This window comes from Globicephala melas, chromosome 10 (genome assembly GCF_963455315.2).
Source record: "Globicephala melas chromosome 10, mGloMel1.2, whole genome shotgun sequence".
NCBI lineage: Eukaryota > Metazoa > Chordata > Mammalia > Artiodactyla > Delphinidae > Globicephala > Globicephala melas.
Genome location: NC_083323.1, coordinates 84765327 through 84792548, shown reverse-complemented (window position 1 = coordinate 84792548; position 27222 = coordinate 84765327). Strand labels below are relative to the sequence as shown.

The 27222-nt window shown below is 36.0% G+C and overlaps 1 protein-coding gene and 1 pseudogene across 15 annotated transcripts in view; both read right to left on the bottom strand.

Annotated features, from left to right (window-relative positions):
- The window catches only part of C2CD5 (C2 calcium dependent domain containing 5), an 82538-nt gene extending 56289 nt beyond the window's left edge, over positions 1-26249 (bottom strand). For 8 of the 15 annotated variants that reach the window (XR_009565435.1, XM_060305946.1, XM_060305950.1 and 5 more), the window contains exons 1-8: positions 26059-26249; positions 25823-25941; positions 16046-16132; positions 14482-14653; positions 13111-13206; positions 10674-10829; positions 9631-9829; positions 4252-4403 (exon numbers count right to left, since the gene is read on the bottom strand). Coding sequence is in view for 14 of the 15 variants with exons in the window: in XM_060305946.1 (XP_060161929.1) it covers positions 4252-4403; positions 9631-9829; positions 10674-10829; positions 13111-13206; positions 14482-14653; positions 16046-16132; positions 25823-25912 (952 nt within the window). In the remaining variant the exon portion in view is untranslated. Of the gene's footprint in view, positions 1-1159; positions 1352-4251; positions 4404-5393; positions 5519-9630; positions 9830-10673; positions 10830-13110; positions 13207-14481; positions 14654-16045; positions 16133-25822; positions 25942-26058 lie in introns of those variants that run through there. The other 7 variants (XM_060305948.1, XM_060305952.1, XM_060305949.1 and 4 more) reach the window with 3 other exon arrangements.
- Positions 11914-13040, bottom strand: LOC115844375 (leucine-rich repeat-containing protein 34-like; annotated as a pseudogene).
- Positions 26250-27222: the final 973 nt, after the last annotated feature.

Sequence of the window (27222 nt, the reverse complement as noted above, 5' to 3'; positions counted from 1 at the left end):
AAATATAGTCACATCTATTTTCTGATAATTTCCCATTCCTAAACATAACATTCATGACAAAACAGTATTAATAGTCATATCATAGTTTTCAACACTCGTTTGCAAAAATTAACGTAAAGAGTTTTTTTAAAAAACCAGAGGCATATAATAGACACCTCACAAATGTACACAGTCATGGATGAAAGAATTACATTTCCCAAGCTCTTAGATGTATTTTTTTAAAGGCTTAATTTTAAATTTCTTTCCCTATCTTAGTTTATTCTTTTGATAATACTAATAGACCAATTATGGTCAAAGAATTATAGAAAGCAGGGGACAGGTGAGAAGCCAGTACTCTACAAACTAGAGTTTATAGTTTAGTCCCACCTTTTAAAACTGAAGATACATGCAGGCAGATTTACTATGTACGATGACTTAAAAAAGGAACTAATTTACTTTTACATTTTTAGCTGTTCTTGGATAAGGAAACAAAAGTTAGCATGTGTATAGTCCCATTCTGTTCTTTAAAAATAAAAAAGAAATGTATTTTTCTTGTAGTAACCTAAAGTGTAATTTTTAGAGACTATACAATACTAAACACAGAAATGAAACTAAGATTTTTATATGAAGCATATTGAAAACCATAAAATAAAACGTAATTTTGTAGAGATAAATGAAATATCAGAAAATAGAGCAGAATAACTTGAAAATTAATGCAATGGACAGAAAAAAAATGGATAATGAAAGAATATCACCAAAATGAGACTTAAACTGATTCAAACAGAATAATTTACTAATGTAACTATATGGTTTAGCAACATGATGGTATAGGTCCAACATGAATGGAGTTGGTGTGAAGGGAAAGAAAGTAAAGCATCTAAAACAGAAACTCTGGTAATGAGAATCTAAAAATTATTGGAAATATGCAGATCTACGTGTCCTTAGACATATAATTTTTAATACATAAAATTCTTTTAGCAGAATATTCATAATTATCCATCAAGTAATCCTCAATCATGTCCTCATAATAATTCTAACCATTAAACTGCCTGCCAATAAGAAAAATAAGAGTACATGCTGTGTAAAATACCCAATACTTCTATATGGTATGAAATAATTAATTTTTTTCAAAGATGATTTAAAATAAAGGGATTAAAAAGCTGACATAATATGATCCTACCAGAAGCAGCCAGGAACAGCTCTTCACTGAAAGAAACACTTTTCCTCAGAACTGGGCTGACAAGGCTAGAAGGATGAGGGGGAAGGCTAGATTCCGAGAGGAGAAGACAGGACTTTTTAAGATGAAGGGAACCACAAGAGAGAGAGGGGGAGCTGGGACACAGGTAAATCCTAGCCCCCTGTGGGTAAGGTGCTGTGGAGGAAAGTAGCAGAGAAAAGTTGCAGATTCAGAAGATGACCAGAAAATGCAGGATAAGGAAAGCAATGATGAAGCAAAACATAACAGTAGAAATGAACTGTAAAATGCATACACAAATCAAGTAAGCATATGAAGTCATCAGCAAGATCATCTATTCAACATAATATAAATAAAAGGCAGAGTCTAAAATTCAACAAAACCTTTACAAACTCTGCACTCATTAAAAATTTTTAAATCACTAACATAGGATTTTATGCCATTCTAATTACTTTTAGCTGACTTTCCTGCCATTTTTTGCTTAAGGCTGTGTAAAGCTAAAATGTACCACATTTTTTAAAGCCAGAAATTTGTTGTCTCAAATATAAAAACTTATTCAAAGTGGTAAAAGTATAGTTCTTCAAATGTTATTAACTAAAACATACCACTTATGAGTATTTTAATTGAATACCCATTCAAAAAAAATCAACACTTGCTACCACATTAGGCAGATAGTCGCCATTAAGTTTAAATAAATAATATATTAACTTCTTTCTGTCCATCTTTGAGATGTACATTAATGATTTTCTTTTTCCTCTAAAATTTTAAATACGCAAATCCTATCACAGTACTGTTTATATTTACAAAGATTTGAGTACCTAAGAGCCAAAGAAATACCCTCTGGATCACAAAAAACATACATGGCAAAAAGCCTGACCAAAAAAAGTAAAAACTGGCTTGAGTCAGGTGTCACATCAATATCCTAACACTAGAATTCTAAAATTCCACTCCTACTCGTTGAATACTTGAAAAAAAAATGAAAATAAAACCTTGTAAAATGTCAAAAATTAGACTCTATAAAAATATTTAAATCAATATGAAATTTTTTAAAAACCCATCTGAAGACCCATCTGAAGGTGGGTGATAGCTTTAACTACAAACAGAAAAACAACTTTCTCAGTCTAAGTTTTATTAACTTTATTCTATTTTTTTGGCTCTCCAATTTACCTATAATAAATCAATCATAAACAACTAATCTATCATGAAATACATGCTGAACTACAGCTCTAGGAACTTTAGAACATTCATAATTTTGCCACTTTAAATCTCCATGAGAAATAGCAATGCTCCTCAGGAGTATTCGAAGATATTTTTGGGACCCATGATAAGGCCAAACAACTAAAAATTGTTAATATCCTATAAATATGCGATTGAGGTATTGAATAGTTATAGTAAAACAAAATGATTAATTTAGCGACAGCTTATAAATGTAGAAATACATGAGAATAATAGCTCTTTTGTAAGTTAATTTTTAAAAACTAAAAATTTGGAGCTAGAAAATAAAATGCAAAAAAGTTTTCATTGATAGTACAATTGATTGCCTACTAGAAAGCTAAGGGAAGAGAAGTCTCTTTCAGTTAATTTATTACTTCACAATCTTCTTTAGACTTGGCTTTTCTGGTGAATGAAAAAAAAGAAACAGAAAGACCAAGGAAATACTTTCAAAAATGTGTCTGTAGTATGGCAAAAAAAAAGGAAGGTAAGAAATACTGAAAAGTGACCTGGAATACACAAATAAACAACCAGTGGACAAAGCCTCAAAAATATGTTTAAGAAAACTTACTCTTCAAATGCTATCCTAGGTCTTTATTGTTTTCATTGTTATGAATTTCAAGGCCAGAACCTCAGCCTTTATTTAAAAACAAAACAAAACACAATTTCACTGGTTCACTACAATTTCAATGGTTCAGTTTTTATGACACAAATATGGTGAAGATGCCATATTCCAAAGCATCCATTACTATCAAATATCACATTATTTTAAGTTGTTATTTATAATTATACATGTAAAAATAAAGCAGTTATTTTCAAAGAATTAGGTGTTAATAATTATCTTCTTTACATTTTGTGACTACATTTATAAAAATAGATATTATGTCTATAGGATTTTTAAAAATGCCCTTTCTTTACTTTGGAAGTAGTGCTGGTTCTTTTCATTGTTTTCGTAAGATCTGGGGTCATTTTCTAAATCTCTTGTCTAACACAAAAATAAAGTTATTAAAGATGACAAATTAAAAATAATGCAAATAAACTAGGCAAAATGTTTTCATCAATCTGGCAAGGAAACTCCCAGACAAAAATGCTATTTGCAAAAATTGCAAACTATTAACTTTTAAATGTTTTATTTATTTTTTATTTTTCTTAAGAAGAATAATTCAATGACTTAAATAAGCTAATTCTATTTTAAGGAGTAAGAAACTAATTTGATTTTTTTAATCAGTTTTTATCATAAAACATATTCACAAAAACTCAGAGATTAACAAAATACAAATAGGAGAGGGAAAAATTATAAATTTCATACCCTGGCAAATATGCAAGAATAAGTAAAGCAAAAATGCTATTTTCTAACCTAGAGAGTAAGACTAGCAAAACCAAATATTTTAAATAATAAGCTAGTAAATAGATACATGTACTCCAAAATAACCAAATCAGTTGTAAGATTTTTTCTTAATAAAATCTTAGAATTAAATTCCAAAATAGAAACAATGAATTCAAAAATGCTTATACTGCATGAGGAATTGGATTGCAAGCTACTAGTGTTACCTTCTATCCAAATGCTTTACGATGTTATTCCTCTTAATTTGAGCATGAAATGGAAAATGACTACATGCAAAAATGAATTCTGGCCTTCTTATCTACACTATGATTAAATCAACAAAATGTCGCTCTCTGAACAAGATAACTTCTGAACTACACAAAATTTTCACATTTTAATTGTAGTAACTGAAAATGATCAGTATTCACATTATCTTTTAACTTAAATGCCAAAAACAGGAAGAAAGGCTTGGATGGAAAGCTAATAAGGAACATAAACATATTTGGAAAAAAAAGAGAAAAAGTGAGTGGAAGTGCCTTACCAGTTTTGGGTGTCAAACTCAAATCTGTATCAGAAGAAGAGGACTGTCGACTGTAGGACTTGGAAGGTGAAAAGGAATAAGTTTGGTTTTTCAGAGGGGTTGAGGGTCCTGATGAGTGAGTATTGGGATTGGGATCTTCATTGAAGGGAATCCTGCCAGAAGAAGGTGGAGAAATATTAAGTAATCATGTGCCAAAGGACTTGACGGAGGCAGCATGATCTAAACACCAGGGAAGTATTGGGGCAGGGCCAGCAGTCATTTCTTAAGTGTGGAGCTGGGTATGAGGCCAAAGACATCCAATTGCTGTTTAACCATTCATCATTCTCCAGATAAGTAATTATCTGCCTTGAAACAGTTAATAAGCCAAGTAAAAAAGCAAAACAGCATGAAATGGCAGACTAAGGGGGTAAAAAAACATTAAAAGAAGAAATAAACAAAAAGAATAAATACATGAATAAAAATATTTTCAAACAAACAATGCTTTTTTAAGTTACGAAAGAAAAAATGATGACTGCAAATGGTGTGTGTAAATATTCACAATATTTTTTATATTTGCACACACAGATATCTTGAAAAGAAAAACATGTTTCCTTATCCTATAGCATCAAGAGTGCCACAGCTAAAAACACAGCAGAGTGGAAAATGAATATAGGCTACACAGAAACATTGCATTTTATGCAGAAGAGTCGCTTACCTGTTTTCCAACAGCTCTCTTCCACAGAATGAAACAGACCCTACTGTTACAAGTTTTGTATATAAAGAAAATAAGCAAATCAGAAGCTTTGGCAGCTATGTCACTTAGAGTCCAATCATCAATTTTATTTCTAACCAAATGCAGAAATAATGGCAAAAATACATACTGGAGGATTCTCCTAAAAACTCACAGTATACATATACAAGATAGGGTTCTTAGAGGATCTATGGAAGAGACTTTGGAAGCTGGAAGAACACTTTCACTTCCATGTAGTTAGAGCCTCTGCGGCGGCTAAATACAGGATTTCTTCAGTGCCACTGGACTACGAGTGAGAAAAGGAGGAAGCAAAGACTTGTGGTACCTGCCTACGCTACCTGCCTGCCTGCCCTCTGCAGCCACTCTGCCCGTGGCCTGCTTCCCCAGCTCTGGAGTCTGAGCAGTCTCGTACCAGTATAGATGAGAGTGGGAACAGACACAGAGAAGTTCTGAGTAAGTCGTGAGCCAGTAGCAGTATGAATTGGGCTGTTGTGAGTCGAGCGGCATCCATGGCTTGGAGGATGAACCAGCGGAGACCTGAGGGAATTTGTGGTCAAAGTGGAAGAAAAGAAAACAATACATACAAGAGATAGCAAAGTTATGTTAAAATAATTTCAAAGGAGCTTGTAGTTAGGGGACAGGAATTATTTTTTAATCCCTAGCATGCACAAAACAAGTTGAGATAAAAAAGAAGAGCTAAATATTAATTTGTTAAGAAATAGTTACAAAGAATCAGATTAATAAATTAGGAATGTGAATAAGAAAAATAGCAAGCAGAACTGCCAGTGGAATTAAATAAGAAAAAGATTAAAATTTGGATTTTCAGTTACTTTAAAATGTTTGCTATTATTTTGATCACCACAGAGCTTACTAAACAATATTTCAGGAAGAAAACACACATAAAAATGAAAAGCCAAATATGATGTTCTTACACTACTTTGAAACTGAGATATGAATAACTGCTGATATATTTTTCTACAAAGGAAGTTTAACTAACAAAACTGTTTCTGTCTAGCATATCAAGACAGAGTTATATAAGAATATGAAAATGACAGCATAAAGAGAAATGAGTGAATTGAATTAATATAAATAGATCCAATTATTCCATATTTCAGCACTCCAAGTATATAGCTTAAAACCAGGTTACACTGGGAACAAAACAAAGCAAAGGGACACCGCTTTAAAAAAAAAAACATTAATTAAGCAATATAATGACTTTTGTGTAGCTTTCAAACAGAATAGCTTATTAAACTTAAACAGAATTTAGTTAAACTACATTCTAAATTGAAATTGTGTAAGATATCAACTAATATCCTGCAATAGATCACATCTATGCACATGTAAAGGATACTTAGACCAGATACACTTAGACCAGAAACATACATCTATGGCACTTAAATTTTCACAAAGAAATTTAGCCGAAAGAGCATAGTTATAGTGGATGGGGAAAAAGGTATATTATATAATGAAGAATCCTAGACTTCATATTAGCAACTATTTCATTGTGCAATGCCTTCCCTTATGCACAATGAGGGGAAATGAATTAAGTCACTACACTCTGAAAAACTACCATACTCCCATTTTTTAGAATTCAAATTAAAAGTAATCGAGAGCCCAACTTTTCCTGGCCTTTTTTCCTTTTCCGCTGTCCTGTGAACATTCCCAATAATCACAATTTATCAAGATCCAAACATGAGTTTTCGTTAACTGGCAATAATGGTCTTTTAAAGACCATCTACTTTCTGAAAATATCACTGCTTTTACTATAGGACAAATGTTTCTGCTTTTGTTGCTAATTTAATTTTTTAAAGTGTTTAACTGGTAAAAATCAAATATCTCACTGGTGACTAATTTCTACACAAGCAACTGGGTGAGGTTTTATTTTTGTTTTTTCTTTCTCTGTTGAAGTAAGTGGCTAGTGGAGTTAAAAAGTCTAAGAATCGGTGCCGTACAGAGGAGAAACTATGACTAATGTCTCCTAGAAAGTACTTTTTTTTTTAAATTAGAGAATCAATAAACCATATTTAAATGCACTTTCTACCATCAAGATAGTTCAGCTAGGAAACACCAAAGAGCTTTATACTCCATAATACACTAAATATCTAAAAGGAAAACACAAACTGATGGAGCAGAACACACCATTAATAAAAGTAAAATAAAATGAACATCATTAAGTGTTCAAATTATGACATCAAATTAAAATCCAAGTACAATGGAGAGAGCATCACCATAATGTATTCTTTGAGTCCTAATTCTTATCAATCTCCTTGCATGAAAGGTTGCCTTACAAGAATACCCTAGTGGTATTTCTAACATTAAATCTATTCAGGCAGGAACATAATCCAAACTACCTTATCAAATCCCTGTCTAGAATCAACAATGTTAAAATTAAAAACCAAAATAATTATAATCAGGTGACTCATAAAACAATTTTAAACTAGTGCCCAAACTGATTCATTAACAAAAATACAAAGAAGCTGGTTGAAATAAAGCAGCCTGAGGTTTTGTTTTTGTTTTTTTAAATAACATGACTTATGCAGTAATATGCCATTAGGAAATCTTAATGAAGCCACTTAAATTCTTCATGGAGTGATTAGCTGACAATTTAAGGCAAATGGCTACAAAAAAATTAGAAAAAGAAAACTTAGACAAGCTCAGATTTACATTAATGTTCGCCTTCCTGAATGAAGGCGAAATGTATTCCCCTACCATCCATATGTCACTTTAAGGCACCAACAGGTACTGCAGCTTTCTTTCCACTAAGTAATTCAGTGAAAAGAGGAAAACTTCAGACATCACAATTGCAAAGGCCAGGCCCCTTCAGGCAGTACAGATAAAGCTGGAGGGTGGCAGAAGGAAGAGGGACCCAGCTCTTTACTTAAATTTGCTACGGAAAGAGAAAAAAACCCTAAATCCCTCAAAAAGTTATACCTGCAATCTGACTTTACCTGTAGCAGAAGGCAGTTCATATCTTTTTTAAGACAGATTTTAAATGGAAGATAAAGCAAATTCACTCAATAAATCATTTAAAACATTTCACTTATCAATATATTTCCAAATAAAATTAGAAAATATATGTAATACTGTGCTCCCTCTTGTGACTAAAATTTAACCCAAATAACTAAAGGCCAGCAGAAAGGAACAATTAAACAAAAAGAAAAAGTTGATAAAGAATCTCACTTTTACATAGACTGTTTGAAAAAAAAAATTGTGATTGCTTTCTAGGCAACCTCTCTTGACTACTGCTGAACTGGGAAACATTTTGGGTTTTCTGACTACAGAAGAACTCTGACCTCCTGATGATAAAAGACAGAGGTCGGCACACTATATACAGTACAGGCCAAAATCCATCCTGCCATCTGATTCGAAAATAATTAAGTTTTATTGGAACAAAGACACACTCATTTATTTGCATACTATTGACGGCTGCTTTCATGCAACATCTGCAGAGTTGAGTCCTTGCTATTTCCATTCCGGTAATTTACCAAAGAAGTTTGTTGACCCTTGATCTAGAAGAATCTCTAGAGCAATGGTTCTCAATGGAAGTACCATTGGCATTTAGTATGGAACAAGTCTTTGTTGTACAGAGTTGTCCCTAGCTGTGTGGGACAGTCAGCATTTCTGGTCCCCAATAGAATCATCCTGCTCACCCCAAGAATTACGACAGAAAATTTTCATTTCAAGCATTCTTTGTTGATAGCACCACCAACACCATGTTGAGAATCTCTGCCTTAGGCACAAACGATGACACATTAGCCAAATGGAGCCAAAAGAAATGTTCTGTTGGATCACAAATACTTTTTTAAAAAAATGTAAGAGTTTAAATTCCTTTAGATCAAGATTGGCAAACTTCTTTTTTTTTTTTTGGGTAAACAAACATAAAAACTATATGGCCAGTGCTTGAAATATTAACTATCTGGCCTTTTACAGAAAAAGTCTGCCAACATCTGCTTTATGCAGTCCCCAGTATTCTCCATTATACCCAATTATTTTATTTATATAAACTACTTGGCCTCTGTAGACACTGGAGTTTGAGACCCCTGCACAGGTCAATCTTTCCTGCTTTCTATACTATGTTGCTAATGATAGGCATAATTGGATTATCACATATAGGGTATTAAGCATTCCCCAGACAACAAGTAAAATTCTTCAGAATGCATAAGCTTTAGATATACAGTGTCTAAAGATGTGGAACAAGTTTAATTTTATATTACTTAATTTGAATTTCATGACAGTATAAATAAAATATTAGGAATATCTAAATAGTTTTAAGCTTCAAATTTTGATAGTCATCTCTGATAAGAAAACTGCTGCAGGAAAAAATGTATGTTGAACAACTCTACTAAAATGTTTCAAATCAGGGCTTCCCTGGTGGCACAGTGGTTGAGAGTCCGCCTGCCGATGCAGGGGACACAGGTTCGTGCCCTGGTCTGGGAAGATCCCACATGCCGCAGAGCGGCTGGGCCCATAAGCCATGGCCGCTGAGCCTGCGCGTCCGGAGCCTGTGCTCCACAGCGGGAGAGGCCACAACAGTGAGAGGCCCGCGTACCACAAAAAAAAAAAAAAAAAAAAAATTTTTCAAATCAAATGAAAATATGTAGACAAAAGATAAAAAGCTCCATAAGAACAATTCATCGATTCATACTTACTCCTTCATTTCTTTGGACGGGGAATTACATGCAGGAAGGAATGCTGCTGGGCTACTTAATTTATCCAGTGTACACGCTGTTCCTATGGCTCGTACCACTAACCCAGATTCGCCTTCCAGATCAAAGCACTGTAAGTACCCAACAACTGCATTTCCTCTCATTTCAAGTACTTTCAAGCCAATCTTCCTCTGCAGTTCACCTACGAAAAAAGGAAGAAAACACAGTCGGCCTCTTATCTGCATGTTGCATAATACAAAGCTGGACATGGTGGTAATAGGAAAGAGTCCAGAAAATCATAGATTATTTAATATATTAAGTGTAACATTATGTTAAATATAACATTTGTATGTATTTATAAATATTAAATATAATTAACATGTTAATATAAGTATAAATATATTTCTATTTTCTATTTAAATACATAAATTTATTATAAACATTTGTACTTATTAAATATAATGTATTTATTATCTGATATATCTGTGTGAGTGTGTGTGTGTGTATGTATGTATGCGTGAGTGTATATATACACTCACACATATGTACATAATAAATACAAACTTTAGATGGAAATAAGTTCTTCAAAGGAAAATAAAGAAAAGTAATGGGGTAAGAGTGGCGGGGGAGTAGGGGTAAAAGGAGGTACAAGTTGTCAGAAAAGGACTATGAAAAGGCAACATTTAAACAAAACACCTTAGAGAGATTACCTAAGCTCTGACAACAAATAAACACTCCAAGGAGGAAAACTAGAACTCAGTTTCCTACTCCTTGTTCAGGGCATTTTCTACCATGCCACTTCATAAGCCCAATTTCCTTTTACTACCTAGTTAAGAAGTAACTATAAGCTTCTGATTCAGATTTTGTCTTGTTATAAGATGGCAATGCACATGTGTTCAGGAGGACGGGGCCAGGGATAGGGAATCAGTCAGTTAACAATTCATAGTCTTCATTGTAAAGTTTTAGTAGCATGTCAAAAGGAAGTGAAGAATTTTGGAGGATTAAGTCAATCAGCCATGAAGTTTTTTTTTTTTTTTTTTAAATACCTGACATTAAAGAAATGAGTCTCTGTCTGGCCTCGTTTGATGCCCTTGGTGTGCGAATTCGATCAATCCATTGATATTCTGGGTCTTCGTTGACCACAAGTTCTTCTACAAATCCATGAATTATTACAGCTCTATAGCACTTTGGAATAGATGTCGCTGTTAAAAAAAATTATCTATTATGCTTCTCTTTATCACAAGGCTAAATTTAACTTTTTAAAAATGTACAACTAAGTTCTTACCTTCTGGATACATAGTACAAGAACATCTTTTACTGTGATAACCTCAACGCAATCATAATAATACTTTCAATCAAACAGTCTTCTAAGTTCCATTTTATTCTTAGAAATAATCATTTTCCTTCATGAGGCCTCTTGCCTTTCTCAAGTAAGCACAGTAAGATATAAACTGTATTTTTATAATTTAGAAAATAGCTACAGACCATCTTAAATAGCGTTCAATACGAAGTGTAAAAAAGTCAAAATTAAAGTGAGCTAGCTGATATTATATAAAAAAATCAGAAAGCAGATAATGAATACCAAAACACTCTAATCATTGGAAGCCCTTTGAAAAAGTTCTGCACACCACATACTGCAGCCTTAAAAATCAAGCCATTACCTTTCTGACATAATCTGAGAAGTCACACAGGCCTGTAGTTTCTAATAATCCATGGTTATAAGGCCAATTGGTTCAGTAGTCACTATACTACTTAATAGACTCATTCAATACATAGAACAACAAACGTCACAGGATTTATTAAAAAGGGGAGAATGTGAGAACATCTATACCAAACTATATGCATGCCTTGAAACTAACTCCACTACATAGGAGTTTTCAACCCTATTAGTCCAGGCTGGCTATGAATTGCCCAGATCTGTTTAATTGTGACCCATATTTCATGGCATCCGCAGGGCTCCATACCTGTAGATGCTTATGTCACTATGGATAGTACCACAGTGCCGCCTCTAGTGCTCCACTCCTATCTTTCAGCATCCTATACCAGCATAAAATGCCACTGGCTTTTTCTTTTTTTGACAGTTATTCAAAGCTTAATTATAGTCAGATCTTTTACACGTTTGACAAAAGTAATTTGTTCTAACTTTTGAAAGAACTGTAATGGGCAATAAAATATTAACCTTTATAAAGTAAGACAAATACGTGAAAATTATTTTAACCTTTGTTGACCTACTGCTACAAGAGTAAAATCTACGTTAGATGATTAGCTTGCAATCTTCTCTATAAATTAGTGTCCAGTAATTATGCTTTTTAAATAATTCTGCTTTTTAAAGCCATTTGAGACTTCTGCAAGATATACACGTCCATCCACCACAAATGGCTCCACGTCTGTATGGCCTGGTTTTGAAGAGCCCATTTGAATTAAGTCTGAATATGCCACACGTGTAGCCTCATCAAATTTGTTTCCCAAATGTAGACATTAATGGGATTTGTTTTCATTGGCTGAGAAAGTGTGACAAGTCCTCTCCCCCTATGTTGTCGCTAACCTCTGACAACCCGCTGACATCAAAGTAGCATAGGCTACTGTTCAGATACAGTGTATCATCTGTTTCATATCACAATGTTTTATATTATGCAGACACATACCTAGTTTAACAATGCAGTCATTTTCTTTCAACATGTGGCCTGAATGAATTGTGGACTCTTTCTGTGTAGGTCCGTTTGGGTTTACTCCCTTAATTGCTGGGTTTTGAGTTAGGACGGTAGCAAATGCACAGCTCACCCCCAAATGCACACTTTGCATTCCCATATCTGATTTCTCTAAGGATGAATTAAATTGCTGCATTGCAGGAAAAAACATTCCACCTTTATTTTCAATCTTGTTTCCAGTCATTCTTAAGTATTTCAGAGCTGTAATCTTATGTAGTGCTTTAACAATTAATTCTCCACCTCAGACTCAATATCACTAAACATAAGGTTTATGTAAATACTGTCTCATTAATATATGGATTCTTCTTTAAAAATTCTGAAAAAGATCCAAAAATCTTCACCTGTTACCCTTTCTACTGGAGTTAACTGACTGTAACCAGCAATGATTAATGTGATTCCTTCTAATCACACTCTTGTGGGCAGAGGCTGGCACAGAGACTAGAGAAGGGAGGATGTGGGGAACAGCCAGAGGCAGCCTCCCCGTGGGCCACAGTGTCACTGTCATGATGACCGCATGCACACACATGCCCCACTGGATTTTTCTAAAAAAACTTTCTATGAACTTGTGAAAAATTAGATATCATTTACTTTAAAATCAGATAAACAGTTCCCAGAGCTACAGTAATTACTTCTGAAAAATTCACAATTTTCTCTCTGGCATTAAGACCAAGGTATAATACGTTTTCCATTAGACTTCTGAAACATTAATTTGATTTCTCATATTTAACAATTATTAAATTTCCTGTCAAATGAGTAATAAAATATATTTACTTACTGCAAAAGAATTTGATTCCACATGACGACTGCCTAAATCGATTTAAATCATTGAAGAGGTCTACTTTGACAACTACATTGATTTCCCCACGGATACCTATAATTTCAAAAGGAAAAACAAGTTTCTACCTTAAGAAAATAAAGTATAATTAAATAATCAGGCAAATAATGATTTAAAAATAATGTATCAATCATAACAGCAATGCTAACTTTGTTTCCTAATTATTTTCATTCTATAGATGCTCTAATTTATTTAAGTAAATCCTGTTCTCCAATTTATTTTACCATTTTAAACATCAATGAATAATATAGAATATGAATGTTACAATACACATAAATCTCATCAAACATCTTATCTTCTTATAATAAACTACTATCAATGTAATTGCCAGGTCAAAAATGTAAAATAGACAGAAAAATGCAAGACTGTAGGCAGAAGCATCTGCCAGTTCCTTATGCCCATAATGGTCCCTCTGCCATTTTAAAGAGATGACATATTTTTAGGCTAGTGGTTCTCAGACTTTCTGATTGCAGGACCCTTCTACAATCTCAAAAATTACTGAAGATCTCAAAGAATCTTTGTCTGTGCGGGTCAAAACCTTCAGTATTTACCATATTATAAATTTAAATTGAGAATTTAGACAAATATTTACTTATTACTTCATTTAAAGTAGCAGTAAATCGATTTATGTCAAAATAAACACTTTTATAAAAATAACTATTTTGAAAAACAAAAGAAATTTTAGTGATAAGAGTGGCATTACATTACATTTTTGCCAATCTCTATAGTGTGTAGCTTAATGAAATAGTTAGATTCTAATTTCTGCTCTACATTCAATGTGTGGTAACATCATACATCATAAAGCCTCTGAAAACTCCATTGTACAACTTGTAAGAAAGTGAGACTAAAAATGGCAAATGTCATATAAGTATTATCCTGAAAACAGTTCTCATCTCACTTCACAGAGCCTGTGAAAGTATCTCATGGACCCACAGATGTCCCAAGACCATACTTTGAGAACTTTGCTTTAGGCAACAAAAAGCCTTTGAAGAATTTTTTTCCTTTCAAGAATTTTTAAGTAGAAAAGTTTCAAGATTATTCATTTTAAAATGTGTTTTAGAAACAGAGTAGCAATATTAGATGATTTTCACATGATACATTTGCTTACTATATTGTACAAATTTAGCAGGCATTATTTCAAATTATGGTCAGAAAAGTTACAATTCTACCAACAATACAGACTACCACATGTCTATTAAAAGAGAAGACATCTTTTGAAGATATGTATTTTAAAAATACCAGGCACAACACGAAAGTCTTTAAGGATAAATTAAAAGACTGTGACTTATTTTCTTAAAATGTATTGCTTACCATGAATGGTATCATAAATTGGAAACCATCCTGAGATGACTGTTGCAGCCTCACTGTAGAGTAAAGGATCAATGTCAATGTACACTTTACCAATGGCATCATTTGCACTATATGTATCATGGTCAAGAACTGTGATCTGGAGAGGTTCATCTTGTAAATCTTCATCATCCACCTAAAAAAGTATATCTTAAAAATTAAATCTTATAATTTAAAAATCTTCATTACCATAAATGTATACATATACCAAATGTAAAAGATTACTTATTTCCAGGAAAAGAAATCTTATAGATTTATCTCTAAGCAAAGGTAGAGAGATTAGTCATTAGGGAAATGCAAATCAAAACCAATTAGATAACACCTCACATCTACATTCTTTGTATTAAACTGGTCATCAAGTCTGGTGAAGTGAACCTCCGAAACCTAAATACCTTCTTCAGGTCGTTTAAATATGAGACAGTTCAAAGTAAAAGAATGCAGATGGTCCTTAGCCATAGGAAATCAAACTCACCTCATTCATAATAAAAATACACATTAAAATTATACTGTGAATACCACTTCAGACCTACTAGGATGGCTTACATTTTAAAAATAAAATAAAATAAAATAACAAGTATTGACAAGGATATGGAAAAACCAAAACTCTCACACATGCTGGTAGGAATGTAAGATGATGCAACCACTGTGGAAAAGTTTGGCAGTTCCTTAAAAAGCTTAACACAGAAATTACCGCGTGACTCAGCCATTCCACTTCTAGGTATAGACCCAAAAGAACTGAAGACAGGGAGTCAAACAGATACTGGTACACCAAAGTTCACTGCAGCATTATTCACCATAGCCAAAAGGCAGAAACAAACCCAAGTGTGCATCAACAGATAGAGGATAAACAAAATATGGCATATTCATACAATGGACTATTATTCAGCCATAAAAAGGAATGAAATTCTGATACATGCTACACAACATGGATGAACCTTGAAAACATTATGCTAAGTGAAACACGCCATACACAAGAGAACAAATACTTATGATTCTACTTATATGAAATACTTATATAGGCAAATTCAGAGTCAGAAAGTAGATTAGAGGTTACGAGGGGCTGGAGAGAGGAGGGCATGGGGAGTCATTGCTGAATGAGTATTTTCTCTTTGGAGTGATGAAAAAATTTTGGAAATAGTAGTGATGGTTGCACAACATTGTATGTATGTGAATGCAATTAATGCTACTGTACTGTACACTTAAAAATGGCTAAAATGGCAATATTTATGATACGTATTTTTATCTCAATTCAAAAAGATGTTTAATCTGTACATTATTCTTAAGTGATTTTTGGTATACGCTAAAATCCAGAGAAAATTACTATATAATAATATAATACCTTTTTAATCTGGGTTCTCCTATTCATATATGATATTTTCTGAACTGTAACATAATTTTTTGAAAACTCAATATTCTTAGGAAATATTTTTATGGTGTAGGAAAACTACTATACCTGAAATAAAACGTAGTCCAATCATTCCTGCGAAAAAAAGGGTCACCGCAAAAATGCTGACATTTAAAAACTTACCTCAAATTTAAACCATTCTGAGTTCCACTGAGGGTTGAGGGACTTGAGATACACATCTGTTTTAAAGGTGGTATTACCAAATTTTACCTAAAAACAAGTAAGAACAGTTCAAATAAAAATATTAAAAATGTGAATAAAATTAAAATTTAACATCAGCTAAACAATAGGAGGATTAACCATGAAGGGGATAAAAGACAACTATCCCCTGAGACAAAAGGCAAGAAAGTATGGATGGGTCCAGGCAAGTTTATAGACTACACCTGGAACAAGGGATCACCCACTGTTCTGCCTGACTAGCTCTACAGGGAAATTAAAATCAGACCATTATGTCAGTGTGGAGAAAGTAATCACATGGTCTTCACTAAACAGGAGCTCAGACAAAAGGGGAAAGTCTTAAGGGTGGAGGACCAGCAAAATACAATCAGAAGGTAGAAAGGACAACTGACTCTTACCATCTCATCAAGGGAATCCAGAACTACAGCCCATTATTATAAGAACTTAGTAACATATCCTCATATTTTCTCACTTCCTCAGTATTTGTTACTTTTTAAATCCTTACCTGTGCATACACAGTGATCAGCAATAAACTATGGTCATTAAGGGTTTTATGTTTCTATCTTCAGGGACAATAAAAGGGGTTGGAATGGGGAGACTACCCTGTTTCATAGCCAGTCTTGGCAGATACTAAATCAAAATGCAAAAGTAAATAAGAAGAAAAGGAAGAAGGCAGAAAGGAGGCTAAATCCCTGGGACTTGCTTCTAAGAAAGAATGGAGATTGTGAAACCTCAGGCTGGACTTGAGAAGCGGTCAGGAAGCTTAAGAGCAAAACAGTTAAGAAACTACTTCCTAGATTGTTTCACCTTTCCTAAACTTGATCTCTCTAAGCTCTTCCCTAATTCTATCAGTTATCACCATTAAGTATCTTTTCTAACCTCAAAATTCATTAAAGGTTTATCCCGATACCCAGTAAAGAGTTTTGCATGTTGTAGATACTTAGGAAATGCTGGTTTAATCAGATAATCTATGAAATCTCCTTTCCTTCTTGACCTACAACCCTACTATTGGTATTATAATACTTGTAGATATTAATGTTTAATCAGTCCAGAAAATGTTCTAAAAGCAAAATACCCAAACCTATAGTTATTATCTTCTGTATATTTTTCTAGTTATTTTATCATGCAATTTGAATTATCAAGGAATGATACCAACCATTTGGTACCTAGGCAGTTTGGTCAGAGGGTTGAAAAGGTTTAAGAAATTACATAAAAATAATGAGTTCTTGCATGGTAAGGAATATGATAAAGTCAAAGATAAATAAGAAAGTGAGAAAAAGGATTTGCCAAATATGTCACAAACAGCTAATTTCTTCAATTTCTAACAAGTTCCTACAAAGCAATAAGAAAAAGATCAACAAACCAACCAAAAAAAGGAAATTCAAAGAAATGGAAATATAGATGTCTTTTAAGTATATCAAGAGCTGAAAACCTCATTCATACTAAGAGAAATCAAACTAAACCGACATTTTTACTACTCAGGTTGGCAAAGATCAAAAAGTTTGAAAACACAGTGTGAATGAGGCACTCTCATACTCTGTTGCTGTGAATGCAAATTAGAACAATCTTCACAAAGTGCAGTCTGACAACACTTATCAAAATTTTAAATGCCTATACACTTTAAATTCATACATAGGTGCACAATGACATATATAAGCAGCATTATAGTAGCAAAAGATTGGAAATAACCTAGAAGTCCATCAATCAGGAACTGGCTAAATTAAGTATGGGAAAGCCACACAATGCAGTGCTATACAGAAGACAGAAGCAGTTCTCCGTGCACTAGTATGGAACAATGTCCAAGATACATCCCTCTACTGCAGAGCAGTGTGTACGGCATTCTTTGTGGAGGAAAAAAAATGGTAAAATGTTATAAGGCATATGATATGTGCCTATATATGCACAGATTGTTTCTGGAAGGATATACAACAAATGTTAACAGTGGCCACTAAACGAAACAAGACAGATCGGTTAAAGGAAAGGCCATGAGAGGCTGACTCATTCTGTACATTTTGGATTTTGAGCCATGCACATATATTACCTATTTTTTAAATGGATTATTTAAAATTCAAAAACATCAAAAATTAAAATAAAATTCAAATGGCAAAAACTGTTTTGATTCAGTTATAAAATTCTGGATTCACTGCAGGGAATTTCTCCTGAAGTACTTTCACATATGGCCCCTTCCCAAAAGATATACAAAAACCTAGTGACAACAAGAAAATGACTAAATAAATCACATGCTCCCTACTAAAGAATGGAGTTGATTACATGTACTGTCAGGGGATGATGTCAATGGCATAATAACTGAAAAAACCAAGTAGTAGAATAGAAAAAGTATGATTACATTTGTTTTTAAAAATATGATATGTAAAAGTTTTTGTTTTTGTTTTTAAAGCCAAGGAGAAGGAGTAGATGAATACATGCCAAAGAAGTGACAGCAATTATCTCTGAAGGGACTGATAAGGGTGTAGACAACACAGTATACTGTTGTAAGTAAGAAGGGGCTTTCAAGTTTTACTTGAATATTTGAATCTTTTCTAACAGGAGCTATTCATGTACGGTCATCCCTCAGTACCCACGGGTATTGGTTCCAGGACTCCTCCCACCCATCCCCCCATCCCACAGATACCCAAATCTGTGGATGCTCAAGTCCCTCATATAAAATGGCACAGTACCTGCACATAACCTATGCACAACCTCCCATACACTTTAAATCATCTCTTTAGTACCTAACACAATGTAAATGCTATGTAAATAGTTGTAAATACCATGTGAATACTATGTAAACAGCAATCACACACAACAAATTCCAGTTTTGCTTTTTGGAACTTTCTGGAATTTTTTTCCAAATATTTCCTACCTGCAGTTGGTTGAATCCGAGGAAGTGGAACCCAGGGATACGAAGGGCCAAATGTATTACTTGCACAATTTTTTTTTTTTTTTACTTTTAAATCACAAATGTTAAAGAAATGAAACAAGGAAAAAGAAACCTGGGAAGAAATCTGCTCATACTTAAGAAATCTTACTTATCTAGCTTTCATTACATTTCAATATTCAAAATATCGAAGAAATACTTATTGTTTAATTTACCTAAAAACTGCTTTATTTGAAGTAAAATGTCGTTAGGATTCATAAAAGCATTCAAAACCATTCAAAAGCCAAATGTACTTAAGGAGTTTGGCTCAACTGCCAAAAACAGCATATCATTTCTTAAGCTATGATTTCAGAGCCCTCTTCAGTTTTGTCCCATTATAATGTAGTGCTATACTGTGATTTTTTTTTTTTTTGGTAAACTGTCCATTCTAGATATAGTAAAAATCTGATAGTCCCCACACTATACTAAACAAACAAGCAAAAGACAAGATTTTAGAAGAAGAAAAAGGCTAGAGTGTATGTTTTGCCAACATTGTGGTGATTCCCCTTCTACTAAAGAAGAATCAGAGTTCATTTGGCCTTATTTAATTCGAAGGAGATTTTATTACTCAGCAATTAAATGAATGTCTTACAATTTAGTTAAAGAACATCAGGGATTTTAACAAGATTCCCTAGTAAGGTAAACGCTTTCTCTTTCCCCACTCATTAGCTAAATTACCTTGAGAAAGTTATTTAACCTGTTATTTAAAGCTGCTTCCTCCTCTGAAAAGGGGAGTTGCTGTGAGCATTAAACAGGATAATGTATGTAGAGACTTAGCAAAATGTCTGGTAGAAAATGCTCATTAAATATTAATTTCCTTTCCTCTCCCTGTTCCCTCAAAGGCTCCTGGATAAACACAAAATGATAATGTAGTTTAGCGGAACAGTTTGTAACATGCACATTAATATTGGGATATATTTTGATTAATACTCCCCTGGTACAGAATCCCATCCTATTCATCCTGGAGATTCCCACAATAATCATCCTTAAGTACTACTTGGTCTTCACTGGCTTCCTAAACTCCTCACATCATATATAGTAGAAATTCCCTCAACCCCAACGCAATCAGGACCAATATCTGATTAGTCAATCAAATAATCTGGTTAGATCAGATAATCATTAAAAATGATACAAACAGTAAACATTTTCAAATAAAACATATAAATAAATATTCATTCCTCTATCTTTTATCGTAAGACTGAAGCCTCTTCTTTGAGTAAGGGTCCACCGTTGACAGTTCTGTGTCATCTTTTTTGCATAAACCAAAACATATCATCTGTGTTTGCCAGTCTCTCATAACATATCATCTGTGTTTGTCAGTCTGGGTTTCTTTAAAATGTGGTAAAACTTAAAATCACTGGTAAAATAACTATGGATAGAGAATCCTAGAGTTTTTACAATCTTCATCTAATTCAAGAGCAATTTTTAGCAACTGTATCCATAATGCTTTACACAGCATTATCAACTTCATTATCCCACTTATTTCACTGATTTGTATAACATTTAAATAAATAACAATAACAAATAGTGTTGGCATAAATAGGTTAGGGAATAAACGCAACTGCCTCTTGGTAAAGCATATCAGCCAACTGATGGGAGAAGCAGGCACACTGGAGTATAATCTAACGGTATGGGGTATTCAAGAATGTGTTTATGGCAGAAATGCAGAGCACTGGGCACTGTAATGAGGCAGTTAATAGAAACTGGTTAAGAGAGCATCTGCTGTACAGACTTCTCCCCATCGTTTTCAGACCACTTAGTAATCCGCATCCTCTCTACCCAGCCAAATTTTACTTCCCACTTCTATTTAACAAGAACCCTCCCTTCAATTACATGTGCTATATTCCCTCCTTTTGCTTTTATCATTTATCCTCTTCATCCAAAAAATGCCCCCTTTTCCTCTCTGCCTATGGAAATGGCACCATCTTTCAAGCCCAGCACAAAGACAGAAATCTTTCATATCACATAATTTATCCCTTTATTTTTTATCCCTTTATTTTTTATTTTATCCCTTTATTTATCACATATTTATCCCTTTATCCCATATCACAAAATTTATCCCTTTATTATATTGTAATCCTTCATTATCCCCTTTTTCATGCATTAATCTTTCCCTTTCTGCTGGATTATTCCTATTAGCACACAAACATGTTCTAATATCTTCCACCTTATTTTTTTTTAAGTACTAAAAACTGCATACTCCCCCCCAAATAACACACTATTTCTTCTCTCCCTTCACAGCCATATTTCCTGAAACAATTGCCTATTCACGCCTCTCCTACTTCCTTACTCCCATGTACTATAACCCTCTAAATCACTACAGTATGGGCTTCCGTCTTTGACACTCCTCAAGCCAGGACCCTTAACATCCTTATGTTGTCCAATCCAGTGATTTCTCTGTCCCCTTACTTGACCTCTCAGTGCCATTTGACAGTTGAGGATTTCCTCTTTCTAGAAACTTCCTCTCTTGCCTTCTGAGACATTACTTTCTGGATTTTTCTCCCACCCACTGGCTAACAATCTCAGTTTCCTTCCCCTAGTCCTCTACCTCTAATAAATTCTTAATGTCATGTTCATTCAAGGATCCATCCGTCTTCTCGCTCCCTCTTCTCTCCCCTAAGTCAATGGTTCGCAAAAGGGACAGAACCAACTTCTAAAGAAACTTTACAAATTTAGGGACGAATAATTTCTAAATTTCAAAAATTTCGTTTTTGGGACGAATAATAATAGTATTTAGTAAGGAAGACCAGAGATGCTAGGTGTCCTGCAATTCAAGAGACAGTCCCCAACAATGAAGACTTGTCTCATGTCATGACTTTCAAATATCCACACCAGATAGCCACATGGGTGAAAAACCTACCTAGACTCTAACTCAGGTTTATAGATAGAATATTATGATGGGTTTTAATACACATTAACTGTCAAGAAATGCAACCACTGTGAAAATTAATGGACAACTCTCTTTTTTTCCCATGAGCTGACTATAGTGTATTTTGGGAAATCAGATAACCAATGGCAGTGAAGGCCCATCCGAGATGCCAAAACTACACAACTGTCTCACTCTGAGAGAGGAGCAGTCATGTTCACGTGATTTTACAGGGAGAGGAGGTACTTCCTATCCTGAATTCTGCTTTATTTTCTCCACATGGGGAGCTTCTCACCATCTAGCATACTTTATCTCTTACTTAACTATTTTTTTGATTAACTCCTTCCTCCACTAGAACCTAAGTTCCGTGACTACAGAAACTTTCATTTTGCTCACTGCTCTATCCCCAGCATGCTGCACAACAGCCAGTATAGTATCTGATATATACAAAGGCTCAGTAAATATCATGGGTGCAACCTGATTACTTCATGTCTTTCATGGTCATTAACAAGCACTTCCATATTGAAACACATTAAAAAATACTTTTACTTCTCTATCATATTACAGTTAGAGCATTATATTGATATTTTTAAACTGTGGGCATAGATAGGTTATATTAGCTATAGATATCATGCCAAGATAGTAAAGGGAAGATTTCAAAATACCTGCCATATAAAGGCAGGACCGGGTCTCACAAAGTTGAGAAGCACTGGCCTGTGTGCGCTTATTTTTAACTCATACCTCTCTTCGAAACACCACACTCACAAATCCAACTTTCTCCTTGACAACTCCAATTAAAGGAACCAAAGACATCTCAAATTTAACATGCCCAAATGGAAGTTGATTCTCAACCCACTCAATCTCTCTCAACTCTATGGAGAGTGAGAAAATTGCCCCAGTGACTCCAGAAAGCTAGGAATCACCTTTCAGTCTCCCTTTCCCTGATCCCTACTCCAGTCTACCAACAAATCCCCTACTGTCTATCTTCAAAGCATATCTGGAATCCATCCATTCTACTAGCAAAACCATCACCTTGACCCTCACTGCCTCTTTTTTGAACTATAATGGAATCTCCTAACTAGGTGCCTGCTTCAGCTCTTTCCCCTCTGCAGTTCATTCTGCAAGCAGCAACAACAGTGCTCATCTCAACAAGTGCTTCCCTCTGAACTGAAAATAAAATCCAACCTTCAGTCATGGCCTCTAGGATCCTACACAACTGGCTCCCTGATTAACTCTCCAACGTTACCTTACAGCACTCTCCCCTTCACTTACTACATGCCAGCACACACATCTTCCTTCACTTCTTAAAACAAAGCAAACCCTCAGGATCTTCCCTCTGCTGAGACTCTTCTATCCTCCAGCCTCTTTTGCCCGGCCCCTCCCCTACAAAGACAGACACACACACACACACACACACACACACACACACACATACACACACAAGCACACTCTGAGCAGCTAGCTCCTTCTCGTCCACAGGTCTCTGCCTAACTGGCACTTCCTCGGAGGCCTCCCCTGATAATTCAACCTAAAGTTCCTGAGATTCTCTATCGTTTTCTTTCATGGCACTCATCACAACTTGTAATTATAAATGTACTCTTGGGACTTCCCTGGTGGCGCAGTGATTAAGAATCTGCCTGCCAATGCAGGGGAAACAGGTTCGATCCCTGGTCCAGGAAGATCCCAGGTGTTGTGGAGCAACTAAGCCCGTGCGCCACAACTGCTGAGCCTGCGCTCTATAGAGCCCACAAGCCATAACTACTGATAGTGAAGCCTGCGCTCCCTGGAGCCCGTGCTCCGCAACAAGAGAAGCCACTGCAATGAGAAGACCATGCACCACGATGAAGAGTAGCCCCGGCTTGCCACAACTAGAAAAAGTCCGCGCGCAACAACGAATACCCAACACAGCCAATAAATAAATAAATAAATAAATGTACTCTTTCTTTACTTTTTAATGTCTGGCTCTCCCACCAAAATATACACTCCATAAAAACAGGAACCAAGTCTATTTTCTTCACCATCACATATGCATCAGCTAGATCGGTGACTAGCATGGGGCTTGGCAAAGAGCAGACACTCAGTAACTATTTGTTGAAAGAAGGAATTAATGAGTCACCCTTTAATCCAACCCCTCCCTCACCAGCAAAAGCCATTTGTTACCAAGCCCTGAGAATTTTACCTAAGAAATGTCCCTCAAATCTTTCCCCTTTAATCCATTCCCATTGCCATTCTAAACGTGCACATATTGTCTGGGTAATTTTACCACCTTCTTAACTGATCTTGCCTCATCTCTCATCTATCCAGTCCATCGATAACATCACCATTCAAGTCATCCTACAAAGAAACAACCTAATCCAAACATGATCTTACTTCATTTCTGCTTGAAGAACTTCCCCCATTTACCCTCTATTTACAAAAAACACAGAAAAGGGCGCTGGTGCCAACCTACATTCCCAGCCTTATCCCTCACAACCTCCACTACGCACACATCCGCTTTGACTTCAGACACATCCCAAACTAAGATGGTTTCCTAACACACCATGTATGCCACTCTGTGCCTCTGATGTTCCCTCTGCCTGGTAAAATCCTGGGTACCCTACAAGGCCCAGTTCAAATGTCACTTTTTTTAGGAAGCTTCCCTAAACCTTCAGAGACAGAATTAAGTTTCCACAGTCTACAGAAACACTCATCATCTTGTCTGGAGAGGCAGTATTTGCACCGTGTATTAACAAACCACTAGGCTTTGGAGATTTACAAGGTTAAGGCACCTTGGGCAAATTATTTACTGTTCCTAGGGTTTTTTTTAAGTTATAAAATATTTTTAATTGTAAAAACAGTCAATAGAGATTGACGACGCAAATGTTATCTCAGAACATTTTCCCTTGTTTCCTGAATTTGCTAGGCTCCTATGTACCAGCAAGTCCCCATAGCAGTTCTCAGGTTTCATGGTTCCTTTCAGATATGTTTTAATTGATTACATGTATATATTGCTTGGAAACAAAAGTCCATGTGATATTCAAACAAACAAACAAAAAACTTGTGTCTTTCAGGTACTTCAATTACAATATGGGAAAATAATACAAGAGCAGGACTGTTATAAGGACTAAGAATTGAAAAAAACTTAGCACAGACCTGGCAATAATGAGATTCAATACGTATTAGCTATTATTTATTAACCTAAACTGTGTGGGTCAGTCTCTGAGATACCGGAAAGCAAAGACTAGGCTTTGGCAATCTGTGTATCCCCATTACCTATCATCTGGCCCAATAACACAGCCAGTAACTGTTTCTCACATAAAAATGAAGTTGAGCTTGAGTACTGCCATGGCAATGTCTGATTAGGTCAGAGAATCTTTAGGGAACATCAACAATATTTTATATTGATATTGAATCAGGCTGTATATTATCACGCATCTATCAACTCCAAACATTAATAGCCCAAATGATTATCGTTCTAATGCTCTGGCTCATCATGACAATTTTTTTTTTAGACATCTCCATCACTCTAGCATTAAAAGCTAGCTGCCCTCCCCCCGCCAACGAAGGGTGTGTGTGTGTGTGTGTGTGTGTGTGTGTGTGTGTCTGTGTGTCTGTGTGTGTGTGTGTCTGTGTGTGTGTGTTTCAGTGGCCGCGTGGTCACACCTTGGGATGTCCTGACTGGCAGGTGGCCTGTTAGGAGTCCTGACATCAGGGTCAACCTGCAGGCAGAGCAGTAACAGCCTCCCCGCGCGGCACACCGCGCCGCGGACGCCTGCGAGCAGTGCTCCTATCACATGGGCTGCAGTCTCGGCAGTCAGCCCTCCAGGGAGGGCTGTACAAGCACTGCACCCAGCAGGGCGGTCGACAGGGGAATAGGCTGAGAGGCTGCGGGCGAGGTGACTAAGATCCTTCACAGGGCTCGGCGCTCCCTGTGTTTGGAGGGGCAGGACCTCGCACCAACCTCCACGAAGGCATCAGTCAGGTCACTAGCTCGGTCCATCACCGGCAAATGGCGCCCGGCCACGATTTTCACCTTCAGCTTCCCAGGCATCGTCTCGGCTTCGGCCTCTCCTTGGGCTCCTGCAGAAATAAACAAGCGAGTCTGAGCCGAGCGCCCAGCGGGGCGGGGGAGGGACGGGGGCGCGCGGGGTAACTGACAGCGGAGGGCGCGCGGGGGCGCGCCGCGCCGCCACTTACTCTCGGAAGAAAAAGGGAGCCGTCCTGCGCGGGAACTGAGGCCTCATTCCGGAGAGGCAGCCGGAGGAGCGACCCCGGTGGAGGCTTCTGCCCCGGCTCCACAGCGCTGGCAAGAGAAGCAGAAGCCAGTCAACATCCCATTGACCCGCAGCCGCCCATACAAGTGTTTCTCCTCCCCCCAAAATGGCGGCTCCCAGGGCGGGGAGGAGGCATCGATCGCTCGGCGCTCGGCCCACTTCTCCTGGGAGGCACTAAATTCGCGGAGAGCAGATAAAGGAGGCGGGACGGACTTCGAGGAAGCTGGTAGGCAGGGAAACGGGTCGAGCCCCGCATCATCCACCGACTCTGGGGCTGTAGTTTGGCGCCTTGCTGCTTCCCAGGAAGAAAACCTGCCCACCCTCTGGGAATGAACCGCAGCTGCGGCTCGGTAACTTCTGCAATGCATTTCCAAAAGGCTGGGACAGAAGTTAAGCAGCGGAGACTACTAGAGGAGCGATTTCAGTCTGCCTTTTACAACCCACTAGTAGTTCGTGAAATCAGCTTAACTGGTTTCCACCTGGAAAGGGTACAGTTTTTCTTGTATCTGAAACAAAGTGAAAAATTTCAGGAACATCTTGGATAGTCGAGTAAGTATTCTGCAGTAACACTGTTTATTCAGTCATACACACGTGTACTGGGTGACAGATGTTAACGTAGATCTTTGGGGGAAAAAAACCCAAAAAATTTCGAAATCCAAAGCCACTGCTTGAAAGAAATTGCCCTGCACTCTTAGATCATCTCAGTGTGGTTATTAAACATCTGCAAACCTAAAGTAAGACGTACAATGTTGGCAGTAGTTCAGGACCTCCTATCATAGGAAATTGTGTTCGACTAATTGGACCAGATAAGCTTGATTAAACATCTTGAAGAATCGACCCAATTGTATATATACATAAACATGCTAAAATGAGGCCTAATTTATAAGCTCAGACCATCGGAAAAAAATTAGGGAAGTTGAAACACACATACGTAAGAGGTAACACAAATCACTCCATACCACGCATCAAAAGTAGAAATAACAATACGTGCCATATCAAATACTAAAATCAGCACTAACCATTCCAGTAAAAAGATTATACCACTGGATTCATCAGGAGTGGAAAATTCCCAAATGAAGATATCAGG